A 17,226-nucleotide genomic window follows, 5' to 3' on the forward strand; every position below is an offset into this window, starting at 1 on the left:
AAAAGAACTAAGAATCACTGAACAGCTCTGAAGAAGAAATCAAAGCATTCTACCAAAATAATAATATTTAAATGATCGTATTCTAACAATTTTTAAATTTTAGGGGAATTTATTTTGAACATAAAAAATAACTCTGGGTTTTATAACATTTATGCTTCCACAGACTCAAAGAAACTGGAGGATAGCACTGAATCTGGTTCCTGGCTGCAGTGGTGTTCTCAGAAAAAGATTCTTATAAAAACTTAATGGCATATAGGGGCTTCCCTGACGGTTCAGCAGTAAAGAATCTGCCTGCAGTGCAGGAGTCAGGGTTCAGTCCCTGGTCAGGAAGATCCCCTGGAGGAGGGCATGGCAGCCCACTCCAGTATTCTTGCCTGGAGAATCCCATGGACCAAGGAGCCTGGAGGGGCTACAGTTCTTAGGGTTGCAAAGAGTTGGACACAGCTGAAGCGACTTAGCACACACAGTGACATATAGAATATTAGCAGTTAAAAACTCAAAATGTTTTCACATCTGAATAAAGATAACACACTGGAGAAGGGAGATTTGAGAATTTACAAATACCAGTCTATGGGAAGGAACTGTTGAAATTATAAGAAAAAGTAGAGGAATTATAACAAAAAGTAGGGAATAAGTGACTGAAAAAGGCAAAAAACAGCAAATTCTAGGAACTAAGATCAGTTAAGAAATAAGATAAAAGGTTGAATAGAGAAGAATTATATTTAAATTTTTTAATAAATTTTTTGATCATAGAGACAACATTATTTTAACACATTTAGGCAATGTCAAGAAAATCTTCCCTTATAGAATGGCTAATTACATGTTAGAATTTGGTCTGTTTTCTTCTGGGAGTATACTGGGAGTTAGGAAAGAGATGTGTGTCCATAAACACTATTGGGATTATATAGTGTGCTGCTTTTGATCTAATATTTAATAGCATGAACTGTCTTTGAAATTATTATTAATAATTGCATGAGGAAATTCTAATATATGGATGTATCATAAATTATTGGGTTGGCCAAACACCCAAATTAAGTTTTTGGCCAACTGAATACCTAACCACTTGCCTATTGTTACATTATTTTCCTATTCCCTAAAATAGAAACAGAAAAATCATAAATGTAATTAAATTATCTCATTAAAGAAAACTAAGTAGTATAAGGATATACTCTTATGAAAAATTGAAACAATGTAGATAAAGCAAAAGTCCCCTGTAACACTCTCAAATCATTCTTGATCCCTTCCCCAGAGATAACTGCAGCAGTCAGATTGGTGATAAATATTAACTTATATGCTTGCTTTGTCAGAAATAGGTACTTTTGTTTCATGACCTTTTTTTCTTTGACAAATTATGTATTCATTTAGGAAATCAATGAGCATTTATTGAGCACCTGCTCTATCCCAGGCATTGGTCTAGGTACTAAAGTAGTATCTTGTAGAACAAAATATCCAAAATCCCTGTCCTCATAGAGCTTGCATTCTAGTGAGAGAGCCAACACTGAGCAAGATAAAGAAGTAAGATATAAGGTCTGTTTGTTAAGTGCTAAGAAGAGAAAGGGTAATATGAAATGCAAGGGATGAGAGCATTGGCAATTTTAAACATGGTGGCCAGGGAAGGCCTCGCTGAAAAGGCACATTCTGAGTCAAGATTTGAAGAAAGTGACTGAGTGAGCTTACCTCTGTGAGTATCTGGGAGAAGCCCTTTCTAGGCACATTAATAACACATGCAAGGGGCCTGAGGTCCATGTCTCAAAGACATCAAGGAGAACATTGTGGCTGAAGCCAAGTGAACAAGAAGAAGAGGGACAGGAAATGAGCAGTGGGGCTGCAGATTCCGGGGCCTCATTAGTAAGAACTTTGGTAAGTCATTTGAAGGATGTTGAGCAGAAGAGTGGAACAGTCACGTTTACAGTTGAACAGAATTATTGGTCTGCCATATTGAGAATAGATTTCAAGAGGTCAAGGGCTGGGGAAACCAGTTAGGCCTTTGATGTTCTGTGGTACATAGCGTTCTACAGCGTGGGTTCTTTTTCCACTAACAGTATGGCTTAGAGAGGTTTTCATGTCTGTTCTAGAGTTGTGAACATCTAGAGCTCTGAACATCTAGAGTTCTGCTCTGTTCCTTTTATCTGCCTCATGTTTTTCCTTAGAATGGATGATACTGTCTTAATTAACCATTTTTTGATTGATAGACATTTCAGTAGTTTCCATTGATTTACAAACTCTGCTATAATGAAAATCATTGTGTATGCCTCTTTATGTACATATAGATATCAAGAGGTAGAATTGTCAAATGTAATGATAAATCCTGTGGGTATTTTGATTGGTACTACACATATTTGGACTTCCCCGGTGGCTCAGACAGTAAAGCGTCTGCCTACAACGCGGAAGACCTGGGTTCGATCCCTGGGTTGGGAAGATCTCCTGGAGAAGGAAATGGCAACCTACTGCAGTATGCTTGCCTGGAAAATCCATGGATGGAGGAACCTGGTAGGCTGCAGTCCATGGGGTCGCAAAGAGTCCGACGCGACTGAGCGACATTTACTTTACTTTACACAAATTTTAGTTTATTTGATGGGAAATTGATAGCATTAAATCTTTACATCTAGAAACATGATACATCTTTCTCAGAATGTTGCAAGTTTTTTTCACATAGGTATTATACTTACTTGAAATATGTCAAACTTTATTAATTTTCATATGTTAAATTTGTTTGATCCTCGGGTGTTTCTTTTATTTCCTCTAGTGACTTCTTACTGCTAGTTTTGAAAGACATTGTGGTGCAGAGACCAACTCTTCAAGTTATTTTGATGAGTGCAACCTTAAACGCTGAGCTCTTTTCAGAATATTTTAGTTCCTGCCCAGTTATCACTATACCAGGTGATTAAAATGCATCATTAAATAAGTATTGTCCTAATAAGCAAATACAATTATTTTAAAGTTCATTTGAGATAGAAATGAATAAGTATATACCTCCTTCTAGAGAAGAATGATTTGTTTATAACAAAATCATAACCATATAATGAAATTAATAAAGAGGTAATGTTATATTCATTTGCTGGGAGATTTTAATTTATATGTGTTTTAAAAAAAGTCTAGGTGATTGGATTTCTAGCATTCTGTTGTGTTTAATATCAAAATGTGAATTTATAATGGTAATCTGTCATAAAGATGAAAGTTGTATCCATGTATAGCATATTTGTTCATTGATGAATTCTGCTAAATTTCTGGATATTGACCCACTCTGGGAGTAAATTGGGTAGTTTGTGTCTTCTTTTGGTGCTTTCAGTCTCATTGTGGGATTAATTTATCACCTTGGGCTTTTGGCTTATCTTTCTGCAGTTGATTGCTAAAGGAACAGTTTGGAAACACTGATAATAGTACTACTTGTTCTAGTTATAGAGGATATCCACAGTAGATTTAAAGATGAAATTATATTCTTGATCTAGAATACAGGTTATAAGGTCCCCTGTGAGAAAGGAGGTAGGGGGTGAAAAGGTATAACAGATTTTTTAAAAGAGGTAAACGTCTTATTAGCAAATGATCATTTCTCCAACTATACACTTGTTTTATTTATTAATGGGAATCTACTCCTTCCAATTTTTATCATCAAAAGTGTTTTTTGGATACTTTTAAGACCACAGAGCAAATAGTACCTTATTGTGCCAGGCTTCATTTTAAGAAAATTTTACATATACAAACAGTTTCAAGATAGTTGAATGGGTAGTCTGAGACTTACTTGTTCTGTCTTCTTGTTTTTCTAGGTCGTACATTTCCTGTTGATCAGTTTTTTCTGGAAGATGCAATTGCTGTGACGAGGTAAGGAAGACATTATTTATTAAGGTTTGATGAAAGTCCTTGAAAACAAAAAAACTATTTTACCTCATTGTGCCCAGATACTGATAAATGTGTTATTTTTTCTTCTAATTTTTCAATTTTTTACATTTTGCTTTCCCCTTTCAGCAAATATTTACTATTCAAATTGTTTGAATTCACAGGCAATATATTATATGTTCAGTTCAGTTCAGTCACTCAGTCATGTCTGACTCCTTGCGACCACATGAATTGCAGCACGCCAGGCCTCCCTGTCTATCACCAACTCCTGGGGTTCATTCAGACTCATGTCCATCGAGTCGGTGATGCCATCCAGCCATCTCATCCTCGGTCGTCCCCTTCTCCTCCTGCCCCCAATCCCTCCCAGCATCAGAGTCTTTTACAATGAGTCAACTCTTCGCTTGAGGTAGCCAAAGTATTGGAGTTTCAGCTTTAGCATCGGTCCTTCCAATGAACACCCAGGACTGATCTCCTTTAGAGTGGACTGGTTGGATATCCTTGCAGTCCAAGGGACTCTCAAGAGTCTTCTCCAGCACCACAGTTCAAAAGCATCAATTCTTTGGCACTCAGCTTTCTTCACAGTCCAACTCTCACATCCATACCTGACTACTGGAAAAACCATAGCCTTGACTAGACGGACCTTTGCTGGCAAAGTAATGTCTCTGCTTTTCAATATGCTGTCTAGATTGGTCATAACTTTTCTTCCAAGGAGTAAGTGTCTTTTAATTTCATGGCTGCAGTCACCATCTGCAGTGATTTTGGAGCCCGAAAAAATAAAATCTGACACTGTTTCCACTGTTTCCCCATCTATTTGCCATGAAGTGATGGGACCGGATGCCATGATCTTCGTTTTCTGAAGGTTGAGCTTTAAGCCAACTTTTTCACTCTCCTCTTTCACTTTCATCAAGAGGCTTTTTACTTCCTCTTCACTTTCTACCATAAGGGTGGTATCATTTGCATATCTGAGGTTATTGATATTTCTCCTGGCAATCTTGATTCCAGCTTGTGCTTCTTCCAGCCCAGCATTTCTCATGACGTACTCTGCATATAAGTTAAATAAGCAGGGGAGGGAGGTGGGAGGGGGGTTCATGTTTGGGAACACATGTAAGAATTAAAGATTTTAAAATTAAATAAATAAATAAATAAATAAATCAAAAAAAAAAGCAGGGTGACAATATACCACCTTGACCTACTCCTTTTCCTATTTGGAACCAGTCTGTTGTTCCATGTCCAGTTTTAACTGTTGCTTCCTGACCTGCATATAGGTTTCTCAAGAGGCAGGTTAGGTGGTCTAGTATTCCCGTCTCTCTCAGAATTTTCCACGGTTTATTGTTATCCACACAGTCAAAGGCTTAGGCATAGTCAATAAAGCAGAAATATATGTTTTTCTGGAGCTCTTGCTTTTTCGATGATCCAGCGGATGTTGGCAATTTGATCTCTGGTTCCTTTGCCTTTTCTAAAACCAGCTTGAATATCTGGAAGTTCACAATTCATGTATTGCTGAAGCCTGGCTTGGAGAATTTTGAGCATTCCTTTACTAGAGTGTGAGATGAGTGCAACTGTGTGGTAGTTTGAGTATTCTTTGGCAATTCTTTGAGACTGGAATGAAAACTGACCTTTTCTAGTCCTGTGGCCACTGCTGAGTTTTCCCAATTTGCTGGCATATTGAGTACAGCACCTTCATAGCATCATTTTTCAAGATTTGAAGTAGCTCAAAGATTATATAATTATATATTTGTGTTAGCTATTATTATCATTCTATCTTCAGGAAGTTTGCGGTACATGTGGATGTTAAGATGTGTGTTTAAGTTTGGTACTGTACAGAAGATGATGATGTCTCTTGGATGCCAGCAGATTGCTGCCTTTTGGAAAGCCTTGCTTTCCCTTTCCTATTCCGTGACCTTAAGATTCCCAGAGTTTTGTTCTTGTACTGTTTCTTCTCAGGCTTATTTCAGCTGTTGCTGCTGTGTTTTCAGCTGTTGCTGCTGTGCAAAGAACTCCAGATCAGCGTCTTCATTCCTAACCTCTGAACTCCAGAATGAAAATACCTGTCACATCTGACACCTTAAATTTTTTTTCCTTCTCTCTGCTCTTTCTGTGTCTAATAAGCCCCCTCCTAATTCCTTGTTTATTTAATGATGTAGTATTCTCAGGCTAACAACCCTAGATCAGTGGTTCTCAAACTTCATAGTGCAATATCATACTTAGGGAGCTCATTAAAGTTGTGTTGTGGGCTGTATCCCATTTCCACTGAATGTGAACCTCTGGGGAAATCCTTTATCTAGTTTCTCTGTCTTTTTTCTCTCACTTTTCTAAACTCACTACCCCTAAAATTATCTTAAAGCAGATCCAAAAGCATTCCAATGTGTTCTCCACCAGAAGTAGGGCATGACGGAATCCTAGACTGGTGAAAGAATAGCCCATGAATTGGGCAGAAGTGTTCTTGCCTGGAGAATCCCAGGGACGGGGGAGCCTGGTGGGCTGCTGTCTCTGGGGTCACACACAGTCGGACACGACTGAAGCGACGCAGCAGCAGCAGCAGAGCAACATTGGCTGAATGAGATGTGAAACAGGTGAATGTTGTCATTCCTCACCAACAGACCTGCATCCATATCCACACGTTCCTCTTTTGTCCTGCTCAGGTATGTGTTGCAGGATGGGAGCCCATACGCCCGCTCCATGAAGCAAATGTCAAAGGAGAAGCTCAAGGCCAGGCGCAGCAGAACCGCATTTGAGGAGGTGGAGGAGGACCTGCGTCTCTCCCTGCACCTCCAGGATCAGGATTCTGTCAAAGATGCGGTACCCGATCAACAGTTAGATTTTAAACAGCTCCTTGCCCGCTATCAAGGTAATGTGCTTCCTGGGGGGATTTTACAGTTATGCCAAAGGTAACCAGAAAAAGAAAAATGTAGCTCTTGTTTCATAATTTTCTTGTCTTTAATTCATTAGAATAATAGAAAAATAACAGTTCCAATACATATTAAAGTCATTATTATTTATATTTACCAGTGGGTTTTTTTCTGATTATAAAAGAAATGTGTTCATTATAGAAAAATGAGATGGTAAAACATAAATTATATTCTTGAATATTTTGTAACTTTGTATTTTGATTTCAAATTTAGAATTAAAAGTTTGCTGGACTGCAGTGAACTCTCCTTTATCCTTTACCCTGATTCACCAGTTATTAACATTTTGCTTCATTTGCTCTGTGTTCACATATCTATATTTTTCCTGAATGTTTTGAGGGTAAATTGCAGATATGATGTTCCTTAACCCCTAATATTTCAGTATATTTTTTCTAGGAACAAGGGCATCCACTTACATAACAATAGGACATGGGAATTCCCTGGCAGTCCAGTGGTTAGGACTTAGCAGAACCGCCAGGGCCAGATTCGATCACTGGTCCTGGTTCCACGCCTGGTCAGGGAACTAAGACTGCAAGCCATGCGGTACGGCCAAAAGAAAAACCCCACAACAATAGGACATGATCAAAATGAAAACATTTAACACAATACGGTACTTCTGTTTAATCCGTAGTCCAGATTCTCATTTTGTCAATCATTTCAATAATCTCCTTTATTGCTATTTTTTAAATGGTACAGTATCCAACCCAGGATTACATACTGTATTCAGTCATCATGTGTCTTTAGTTTCTTTTGATCTAGAAAAATTTGCCAGCCTTTATTTTTCTTTTATGATTTACATTTTTAAAGAGTTTTGGGCCAAGTATTTTGTAGAATGTCCCTCATTTGGATTTGTCTAGTGTTGCCCAGTGGTTAATTTTAGGTTATGTGTTTTTGGTTAGAAAACTGCAGAAACAATGTTGAACCTTGTTCTCAGTGCATGCTATCAGGAGGCATATGATGCTGGCTTGTCCCATTATTGGCAGTGTTAACTTTGACCAACTGGTTAAGACGATGCCTGTGTTTCTTCTCTGTGTAGTTATTATTTATTCCCTTGGTAGTTAATGAGTCAGTTGTAGAGAGAGATTTGAAACTATTTAAATATCCTCAAAATTTCACCTACTAGTTTAACATTATTCAGTGGGCCTGGAAAATGACCTAAAATGGGCCTAAAAAATCTTTTTTTAGGGTCCACCCTGTGCTGAGTGCTTTACCTGTGTTGTGAAGTACTCTCTCCTCCCATGCTACATCCCACCCATCTTTGTTCCTAGATAGCCTTCCCTATGTTCAGCTGGGCTGAATCCATAGAGATCCTAAGATGAATACTTTTGCTTTCTTTTTAAAGCCTAGACAGGTCTCAGCTGCTTTTCCTGTTTTCTTTTCCCTGGATTGCCATCCCAACTCTTCTTGGTCCTTCCAAAAAAAAAAACAAAACTGTTTATCTTGCCAGGTGTAAGGGCCTCAGATCCTTGCTACTTCTGTAGCAGAAAAGGCAAGTGAGTTTTCCTTTTCCTCCTTCCACCAGGGACTCAGTCCTGTGTGGGAAATGGTGATCATAAAGGAACTAGGGCAATAGCCATTTGTTCTGCTGTTCAGGAGGATTCACATAGCTCCCAAACATTTCACTTCATCTTCCCAACATCCTGGGAAGCAAGGTTAAGAGCATAGACTTGTATCTTACAGACCTGGACTTAACTCCCCAGGCTGTCGTAAAACCAGTTAGATGCAAGTTCTTCATCCTCTCTATTGCTAGTTTCCTTATCTGTAAAATGTGGTTATTTAGGAGATTAAATAAGACAATACAGATCAACAGCATAGGGCCCAGTCAGTCAGTGCAGATTTATGATTCTGATGAGAATGACTCAAATGTTTGTGTTCTTTCTGTACTTCATACCAGCTGACAGTTCCCATTTCCTTATTCTGTTACGTGAGTTAACAGGACTCTCTTTGGTTTCTCTTTTGAAATTCCAGAGTTTTCTTTAAGAATTATGACTGGATCTAAGTCACAGTCCTTCTAATGTCCAGCACAGGGACACAGAAGTTCCGAAAGTGCCTCTGAGAAATCTTTTCTAAGGATTTGTGGTTGGGAGCCTGGCTCTGCTGCTGTTTTCTGTGTGATGCTGGGCAGGTCTCTTAGCTTCTCTTAGTCTCCCTCTCCCTCTGAAACACTGACTTCTATCTAGCTGATCTCAGTGCTTTCTTTCACCTTTCAGAAAATTAAATGTTGTTCCCTAGCTCAATTTTTAAGACTTTATCTAGTTGAAAGAGAATAATAAGTCTTTTAAAATATATAATTGATTATTAGTAAGCCCTGCTGAACTTTTTAAATTAAAAACATATTTTTTATTTCCTTTTTTTTCAGTTAACTGGTTCTCCTTTTGGAAAAGTCTGGCTATTTGGAATATTGGCAAATAAAAATGATTCCTGCTCTGCCTTCCACACCATCCACATCTTTGCTTGTATAGCCTGTTTCTTCCTTTGTTTGATTTTTTACTGACATACGGTTCACTGTTAGAACAGCATTGTTTAAAAATGGCTTTTGCCTCTCTTCAAGCTTTTCAGCAAAATATAGGAAGCTTCCCTTCCTTGATACCAACTACAGTTATTTTGCTGTGGTTAGATTCTGTTTCAGGTGATGGGTCATTAGGAAGACCCAAAGGAAAGGGCAGCTATCTTTGGAGAGTTAGTCTCCCCCAGTTTATGCTGTTCATTTGTTTGGTTTGGGGACTTTGTTTTGTTGTAGTTGGTGCATGTAAACTCTTAGTTACGGCATGTGGGGTGTAGTTCCCTGACCAGGGATGGAACCCAGGCTCCGTGCATTGGGAGTGCAGAGTCTTAGCCACTGGACCACAAGGGAAGCCCCTGCTGTTTGTTTCTAAAAGGAGCTGAGGCTTATAGTGCAACATAAGGAGCTATGTCTTTTGCTAGGCCTCATGTGAATTAGAAGGAGATTGTAGACCCTCAACCTGAGGGTCTGTGGGTAGACTTCAGGGGTGTTGGTGAAGCCATTAAATCACATGTATTTTTCAGGGAAGATTAGTAACTTTTACGATTTTCTCAAAGGAATCTAAAAGTTAAAAGTCACTGTTGTAAAAGTGATGCTGAAAGCTGTGGTGTGTGTGCTTTGATTTTTACAGTTACTGTTAGCTGGACTTTTGTCTGATATGACTTACGACTTGATTAAATCTGGAAGGGTTTTCTGAAATACATTGGACTTTGAATCTTGTTTCTAGAACTTAAACTGTCAATAGATGCATGATAGATAAAAGGGGAAGGAAGGAAGACAGTAAAAAGTTGCCTCTCTGGCCCTTTGAAGCAGAGCCAGGAGCCTGCTCTTCAGGTAACAAAGTGCTTCTAGTGAGCTTGTACTTTCTGAGAGACTAAAGGGAAAAAGTTCATTTCAGTGCCTTTAGTATGAACATCTGTGTTATTAAATCAAGATACAGCTAGTTCCCAGGCGTATTTTCTTCAATAAGGTATAAAACTATTAATATCTTTATTATTTTTACCTTTCTTGCAGGAGTTAGCAAATCAGTCATCAAAACAATGTCCATTATGGATTTTGAAAAAGTTAATCTTGAATTAATCGAGGCCTTGTTAGAGTGGATTGTGGATGGAAAGCACTCCTACCCTCCAGGTAACTGTTGCTTAAGTGTGAGCTGGCCAAGGGCAGGGACCCTCCTTCCTGACACAGTGGGGTTTGTGGGGACAACCTGTCTTCCTGGAGCCCTCACCCCAGTTTCCATCCCCAGTTGTTGTAAAGTTCCTTACTAGATTTTTCAGGGGGAAATTTTACCTTTTACCCACTTGAGTAAAAGGACGTTAACAATACGAAGTCCAAAGGGAAGAAGGCTGAAAAGAAGCCTAGGTATCTACATATTGAACACTCATTTGCCTCTGTGCATGCCTGCTCAATCGCTGAGTCATATCTGACTGTTGCAACCCTTGAACTGAAGCACACCAGGCCCCTCTGTCTGTGGAATTTTCTCAGCAAGAATACTGGAGTGGGTTGCCATTTCCTCCTCCAGGGGGTCTTCCCAACCAAGGGATCAAACCCACATCTCTTGCATCTCCTTCATTGGCAGGCAGAGTCTTCACCACTGCACCATCTGGGAGTCCCTGGCTAAATGGGAATCTAGTAATGAGTGTTTGAGTCACGTGAAGACTAGACAGTTGGAGACCACAGGACCATGGGGTCAAGAGAACAGACTTTGGAGAATCTGTTAAACTTCCTGTTGTCTACTCTGTAACCTTGGATGATAAAGCCCTTATCTTTTCTATGCCTCAGGCTCCTTGTGGTAAAACAAAGACAATAATAAATCCTATTTTGAGGATTAAAAGAAACCATATATAAAACACTTAGCACAGTGCCTGGTATATAATTAATGCCCAGTAGCTACTGCCCCTAACAGTATTAAAATTATGCTAGTCTATTTAACATTGTTATTATTATGACTGTTATTACTCCTCCTCCTCCTGTTAATAACACAGGGCAATCTCTACTGTCGCCTTGCTCACTGTCTTCTTCATGGCCTTCTTACCTCATTTGTAGCCCCTTATCCCCAGGATGAGTAAATCCCCAGATCTCATAACTGGATCTTTCACATCAGTCAGGTTTCCATCAAATGTCTTCTCTCCAGAGAAGTCTTCTCTGACCACCCTGTCTGTTGTCTCTCCCATCACTCTATCATAATACCCAAAAATGGGTTTCATTTTTATTATAGTACTTTTAACACTATCCAAAATTGAAGTTCTGCTTACTAATGGTCTCCTTTCAGTTCAGTTCAGTTCAGTCACTCAGTTGTGTCCAACTCTTTGCGACCCCATGAATCGCAGCATGCCAGGCCTCCCTGTCCATCACCATCTTCCGGAGTTCACTCAGACTCACGTCCATCGAGTCCGTGATGCCATCCAGCCATCTCATCCTCAGTTATCCCCTTCTCCTCCTGCCCCCAATCCCTCCCAGCATCAGAGTCTTTTCCAATGAGTCAACTCTTTGCCTGAGGTGGCCAAAGTATTGGAGCTTCAGCTTCAGCATCATTCCATCCAAAGAAATCCCAGGGCTGATCTCCTTCAGAATGGACTGGTTGGATCTCCTTGCAGTCCAGGGGACTCTCAAGAGTCCTCTCCAACACCACAGTTCAAAAGCATCAATTCTCAAGCGCTCAGCTTTCTTCACAGTCCAACTCTCACATCCATAACATGACCACAGGAAAAACCATAGCCTTGACTAGACAGACCTTTGTTGGCAAAGTAATGTCTCTGCTTTTGAATATGCTATCTAGGTTGGTCATAACTTTTCTTCCAAGGAGTAAGCGTCTTTTAATTTCATGGCTGCAGTCACCATCTGCAGTGATTTTGGAGTCCAAAAAAATAAAATCTGACACGGTTTCCACTGTTTGCCCATCTATTTCCCATGAAGTGATGGGACCAGATGCCATGATCTTCATTTTCTGAATGTTGAGCTTTAAGCCAACTTTTCCACTCTCTTCTTTTGCTTTCATCAAGAGGCTTTTTAGCTCCTCTTCACTTTCTGCCATAAGGGTGGTGTCATCTGCATATCTGAGGTTATTGATATTTCTCCTGGCAATCTTGATTCCAGCTTGTGCTTCTTCTAGCCCAGCGTTTCTCATGATGTACTCTGCATATAAGTTAAATAAGCAGGGTGACAATATACAGCCTTGATGTACTCCTTTTCCTATTTGGAACCAGTCTGTTGTTTCATGTCCAGCTTTAACTGTTGCTTCCTGACCTGCATATAGGTTTCTCAAGAGGCAGGTTAGGTGGTCTGGTATTCCCATTCGTCTCAGAATTTTCCACGGTTTATTGTGATCCACACAGTCAAAGGCTTTGGCATAGTCAATAAAGCAGAAAAAGATGTTTTTCTGGAACTCTCTTGCTTTTTCGATGATCCAGCTGATGTTGGCAATTTGACCTCTGGTTCCTCTGCCTTTTCTAAAACCAGCTTGAACATCTGGAAGTTCACGGTTCATTAAGCCTGGCTTCGAGAACTTTGAGCATTACTTGACTAGCGTGTGAGATGAGTGCAATTGTGCGGTAGTTTGAGCATTCTTTGGCATTGCCTTTCTTTGGGATTGGAATGAAAACTGACGTTTTCTAGTCCTGTGGCCACTGCTGAGTTTTCCCAATTTGCTGGCATATTGAGTGCCGGACTTTCACAGCATCATCTTTCAGGATTTGAAATAGCTCAACTGGAATTCCGTCACCTCCACTAGCTTTGTTCATAATGATGCTTTCTAAGGCCCACTTGACTTCACATTCCAGGATGTCTGGCTTTAAGTGAGTGATCACACCATCGTGATTATCTTGGTCTTGAAGATCTTTTTTATACAGTTCTTCTGTGTATTCTTGCCACCTCTTCTTAATGTCTTCTGCTTCTGATAGGTCCATACCATTTCTGTCCTTTATCGATGCCATCTTTGTATGAAATGTTCCCTTGGTATCTCTAATTTTCTTGAAGAGATCTCTAGTCTTTCCCCATGGTCCCCTTTAGTAGAATATAAACTCTTTAAGAATGAATAAGGATTTCTTAATTCTGTTCTAGGATCTGAGGGATGTTCCTAAGACCCAGAACAGTACCAGGAATATTTAGGTATGGAATAAATATTTGTTGCATAAATAGCTGCAGCATTGTTGAGTGATAATTAAGTGAAATCATAGATCAGAAAATTTTATTATGTGCTTATGACACAGTGCTTAGTGGCTGCCCTCTTCTGCCTAGATTTTAATCATTATGTGGTATTTTCTAAAGAAACATGTGAAACACGTAGAATTATTGAAGTGCCTTGTTTCTCACTGCTTGGCAAATAGCCAGCGTTGGTTAATGCATTATCACGGGATTAAATATCTGATTTCATCCCAAAGGAAACGACTATTACTGAAGAAATTAAAGTATAGCAGCAAATGTTGGAAAGTTATCTGAATTCAAAGTAAAGTTGATGTAGTGATTAGGCAGTTGGTGACATATATGTGAATATTAAAGATAACCTTGATACTGATGGCCAAGCCATGAGTGCAGAGCATATCAAAGGCACATAGAAATATACACTTTTTCCCACTCCATATAGATTATTTTACCACTGTTAAATTTTGTGTTACTTTATAGAGTGAAGCATGGGGTATGTAATGGAAAGAGCATAGATCTGGTACCAGAAACCCCGTATTTGTGTTCGCACACCCTTCCTGTTAAGCTCTGTTACCTGACTATGTGACTCGGTCACCTTAAGGGTACTAATACTCTTCTTAACAGGTGGTTATGAGGATCAAATGGAGATAATCCATATGAACATTATTTGTAAACTATGAAGTATTAGAATGAACACTGAAAGATGTCTTTTGTCCTTCTCACTTCAGAGTTCAATTTTTGTAATAATTTAGTTTCCTTATTTATTTTATGGGGAGAAATAGCATGATAAATAATTGTTCATGAGCTCCTTGTGGGCAGATCTTTGTTTTACCTTCCATTGTACCCAGCACAGAGCTGACAAAGGTGCCTAATAAGTATTTGTGAGATTAAAGGAGGTGCTATTGAAGAGTGTCAGTTTCCTCTCTGAATGAAGCACAAAAAGTGTCTATTGCTGAGTGACTGCTCTTAACACAGAAATACACTGTAATCACTTATCACTGTTTATTATCTTTAATGTAAAATTTTAAAACCCATAAGCCATGTTTATGGCATGGTTAGTTTCTATATGGCCTCTTCAACACATATCTGAATTTAGATTACCAGATTGGTTGGCCAGTTATAGCTCCTTTTTCTCATTTCCAGTGAAATGTTTATGGATTTTACTTAGTAATGTAGAGAAGAGTCTTCCTGTCTTGTAAGATTAGAAGGAAAACTCTTTCTATAGAAAGAGAATGTCAGAGCCAGTGCATTGAAGAAGTACGTTTAACAAGCTTTGCTAATGATTCTTATGTAATGTAAAGTGAAGTCACTCAGTCGTGTCCAGCTCTTGGCAACCCCATGGACTCTAGCCTACCAGGCTCCTCTGTCCATTATATTTTTCTACATGTCATATTTTTTTCTGTTTTAGAAAGATACAGTACCTCATTCATTTTTTAGTTATTAAGTCAGAAAATATATTTTAAAAGTTTGTTTTCCACTTAATTCCCTGGTGACTTTACAAAGACATGGAGTAGGAAATGGCAACCCACTCCATTATTCTTGCCTGGAAAATTCCATAGACAGAGGAGCCTGGCGGCCTATAGTCCATGGGGTCACAAGAGTCGGACATGACTAAGTGACTTTCACTTTACAAAGGAGAAAATTGATGGTGAAAAAGTCTCAGATTATTACATTTTTCATTTAAAATTATAATCTATAATAGTTTTTTCTTTTTTGCATCTATCAGATTGATTCTTTTGTTGTTGTTTTCTGACTGTTGTTGTTCAGTCACTAAGTCATGTCTGGCTCTTTGCAACCCCATGGACTGCAGCTAGCCAGGCTTCCCTGTCCTTCACTATCTTCTGGAGTTTGCTCAAGTTCATGTCAATGGAGTCTGTGATGCTATCTAACCATCTCATCCTCTATTGTCCCCTTCTCCTTTTGCCTTCAATATTTCCCAGCATCAGGTTCTTTTCCAATGAGTCAGCTCTTCTCATCAGGTGGCCAAATTATTGGAGTTTCAGTTTTAGCATCAGTCCTTCCAGTGAATGTTCAGGGTTGATTTCCTTTAGGATTGACTGGTTTGATCTCCTTGCATTTCAAAGGACTGTCAAGAGTCTTCTCCAGCACCACAATTCAAAAGTATCAATTCTTTAGGGCTCAGCCTTTTTTATGGTCCAACTCTTTTTATATACCCAGGTGCTATACTTGTATTTTTACCGGGACTAGCAGAAATCAAAATGCTATATGAACAGCTCCAGTCTAATTCTCTTTTCAACAATAGACGTAGTAATCGGTAAGTAATTGCTTTTTATATTCTTAATCATCTATTGCAATTATATGTGAAAATGAATTACCAGAAAGATCTCTTTGACTGTCATCACCATCTTTAGATCATAGTGTCACTCCTCAAGAATATGTTTGTTTATGCCAGCTGGGAATAGACAAAGCAGTTTGTTTCAGGAAGTCAACTCATAGCTCTATTCCATTATATAAAAATGTTTCTCTTCACTTAGCATAGTATCTCAGGAAAATTGCATGTACACTTAACCCTGGAACAATATGGGTTTCAAATTTTTTTGTCAGTGGTAGGTACGGTAGCACTGCATGATCTGTGGTTGGTTAAATCCATGGACGCGGAACCACAGGTACAGAGGAGCCGCGTAACAAAAGCCTGATTAGAAATTATATGTGAGTTTTTGACTGCACAGAGGATTGGCTCCCCCTAATCCCTGGATTGTTCAATGGTCAACTGCTATTTCAATTGCCAAATACCAGGGATTAAAGAAGCCAGTGTTAATAACAACAAAGAAATGCTACCATTTTGAGAAAAAATGATTTTCAGTGGTTCCTCTTCCAGTAGCAGACAACACTGGGTATATCTTCATAACTGAGGGAACAACTGCTTGACAGATGAACACCCCCTAGAAATAGAAGAATGAAGTTTCTTAGCATACATGACTGTCTCTGTCTCTCTGGCATTAAGTGTAGGGGAAAAAAATTCTTGTTTGGTTAGTCTGCGCTGGGCTTGGGTTACTTATAGAATATCAACTATTTATTCTTATTAATTATTTACTACTGAATTACACTCCAGCTTTTCCCAAGTTGATGCAAGGTTTTTAGTTCATAGAACTCAGTAAGTACTTTGTAAGGGTCAGGAAAAGCCTTTTCACTTAGAAGACTTGGATCTTCTAAGGACAGGTTGTAGAGAAGCTGCTCGTTTTGGGAGTTATATTGCTTTAATAGAAATCCACCCATTATAACCTGATTTCAGTGTTTTGTGCTAGAACACTCAATATGTTTTTGTTTTTTTGTTTTTTCAGATGTGTTATTCACCCACTTCATTCATCTTTATCCAGTGAAGAGCAGCAGGCTGTGTTTGTAAAACCTCCTATGGGTGTAACTAAGATTATAATTTCCACCAACATCGCTGAGACATCCATAACCATCGATGATGTTGTCTATGTCATCGATTCTGGGAAAATGAAAGAAAAGAGGTATCCTCTTTTGGTGATGTAAAAGAGGGGCTAAAGATGCCTCAATTGGAGCAACACAGCTGTTAAAGGCTGATGCTATTAAGCTATGTAGATTATTGTTTGAAAAATCTTTATGCAAACTCTGTAGATATATGAGTGTTTCTTACATTCCCTCCCAAACAGAGGTGAAAGTTTAAAATTTTACCTTAGAAATAATTATTTTTCTTTTTTCATTCATACGCTTTACATGTACTTGAATGAAAAAGAATTGGTATGGGAGGTGATGGATATGTTAATTACCAGAAGATTGGTAATCATTTCATGAAGTGTGCATATATCAAATAAATGAAAAATAATTTTTTTAAAGTTGAATAGAAAAAACTGAATG

General features: G+C 38.8%; 1 protein-coding gene across 1 annotated transcript in view; it reads left to right on the plus strand.

Moving 5' to 3' along the window:
- DHX57 (DExH-box helicase 57) overlaps nucleotides 1-17,226 on the plus strand; it is a 58,858-nt gene that overhangs the window by 21,863 nt on the left and 19,769 nt on the right. Inside the window, exons 9-14 of the mRNA XM_068972092.1 lie at nucleotides 2,747-2,880; nucleotides 3,765-3,819; nucleotides 6,477-6,682; nucleotides 10,258-10,374; nucleotides 15,562-15,658; nucleotides 16,686-16,859. Coding sequence (XP_068828193.1) covers nucleotides 2,747-2,880; nucleotides 3,765-3,819; nucleotides 6,477-6,682; nucleotides 10,258-10,374; nucleotides 15,562-15,658; nucleotides 16,686-16,859 — 783 coding nt within the window. The remainder of the gene's footprint in view (nucleotides 1-2,746; nucleotides 2,881-3,764; nucleotides 3,820-6,476; nucleotides 6,683-10,257; nucleotides 10,375-15,561; nucleotides 15,659-16,685; nucleotides 16,860-17,226) is intronic.

This window comes from Capricornis sumatraensis, chromosome 1 (assembly GCF_032405125.1).
Source record: "Capricornis sumatraensis isolate serow.1 chromosome 1, serow.2, whole genome shotgun sequence".
In the NCBI taxonomy this organism is placed as follows: domain Eukaryota; kingdom Metazoa; phylum Chordata; class Mammalia; order Artiodactyla; family Bovidae; genus Capricornis; species Capricornis sumatraensis.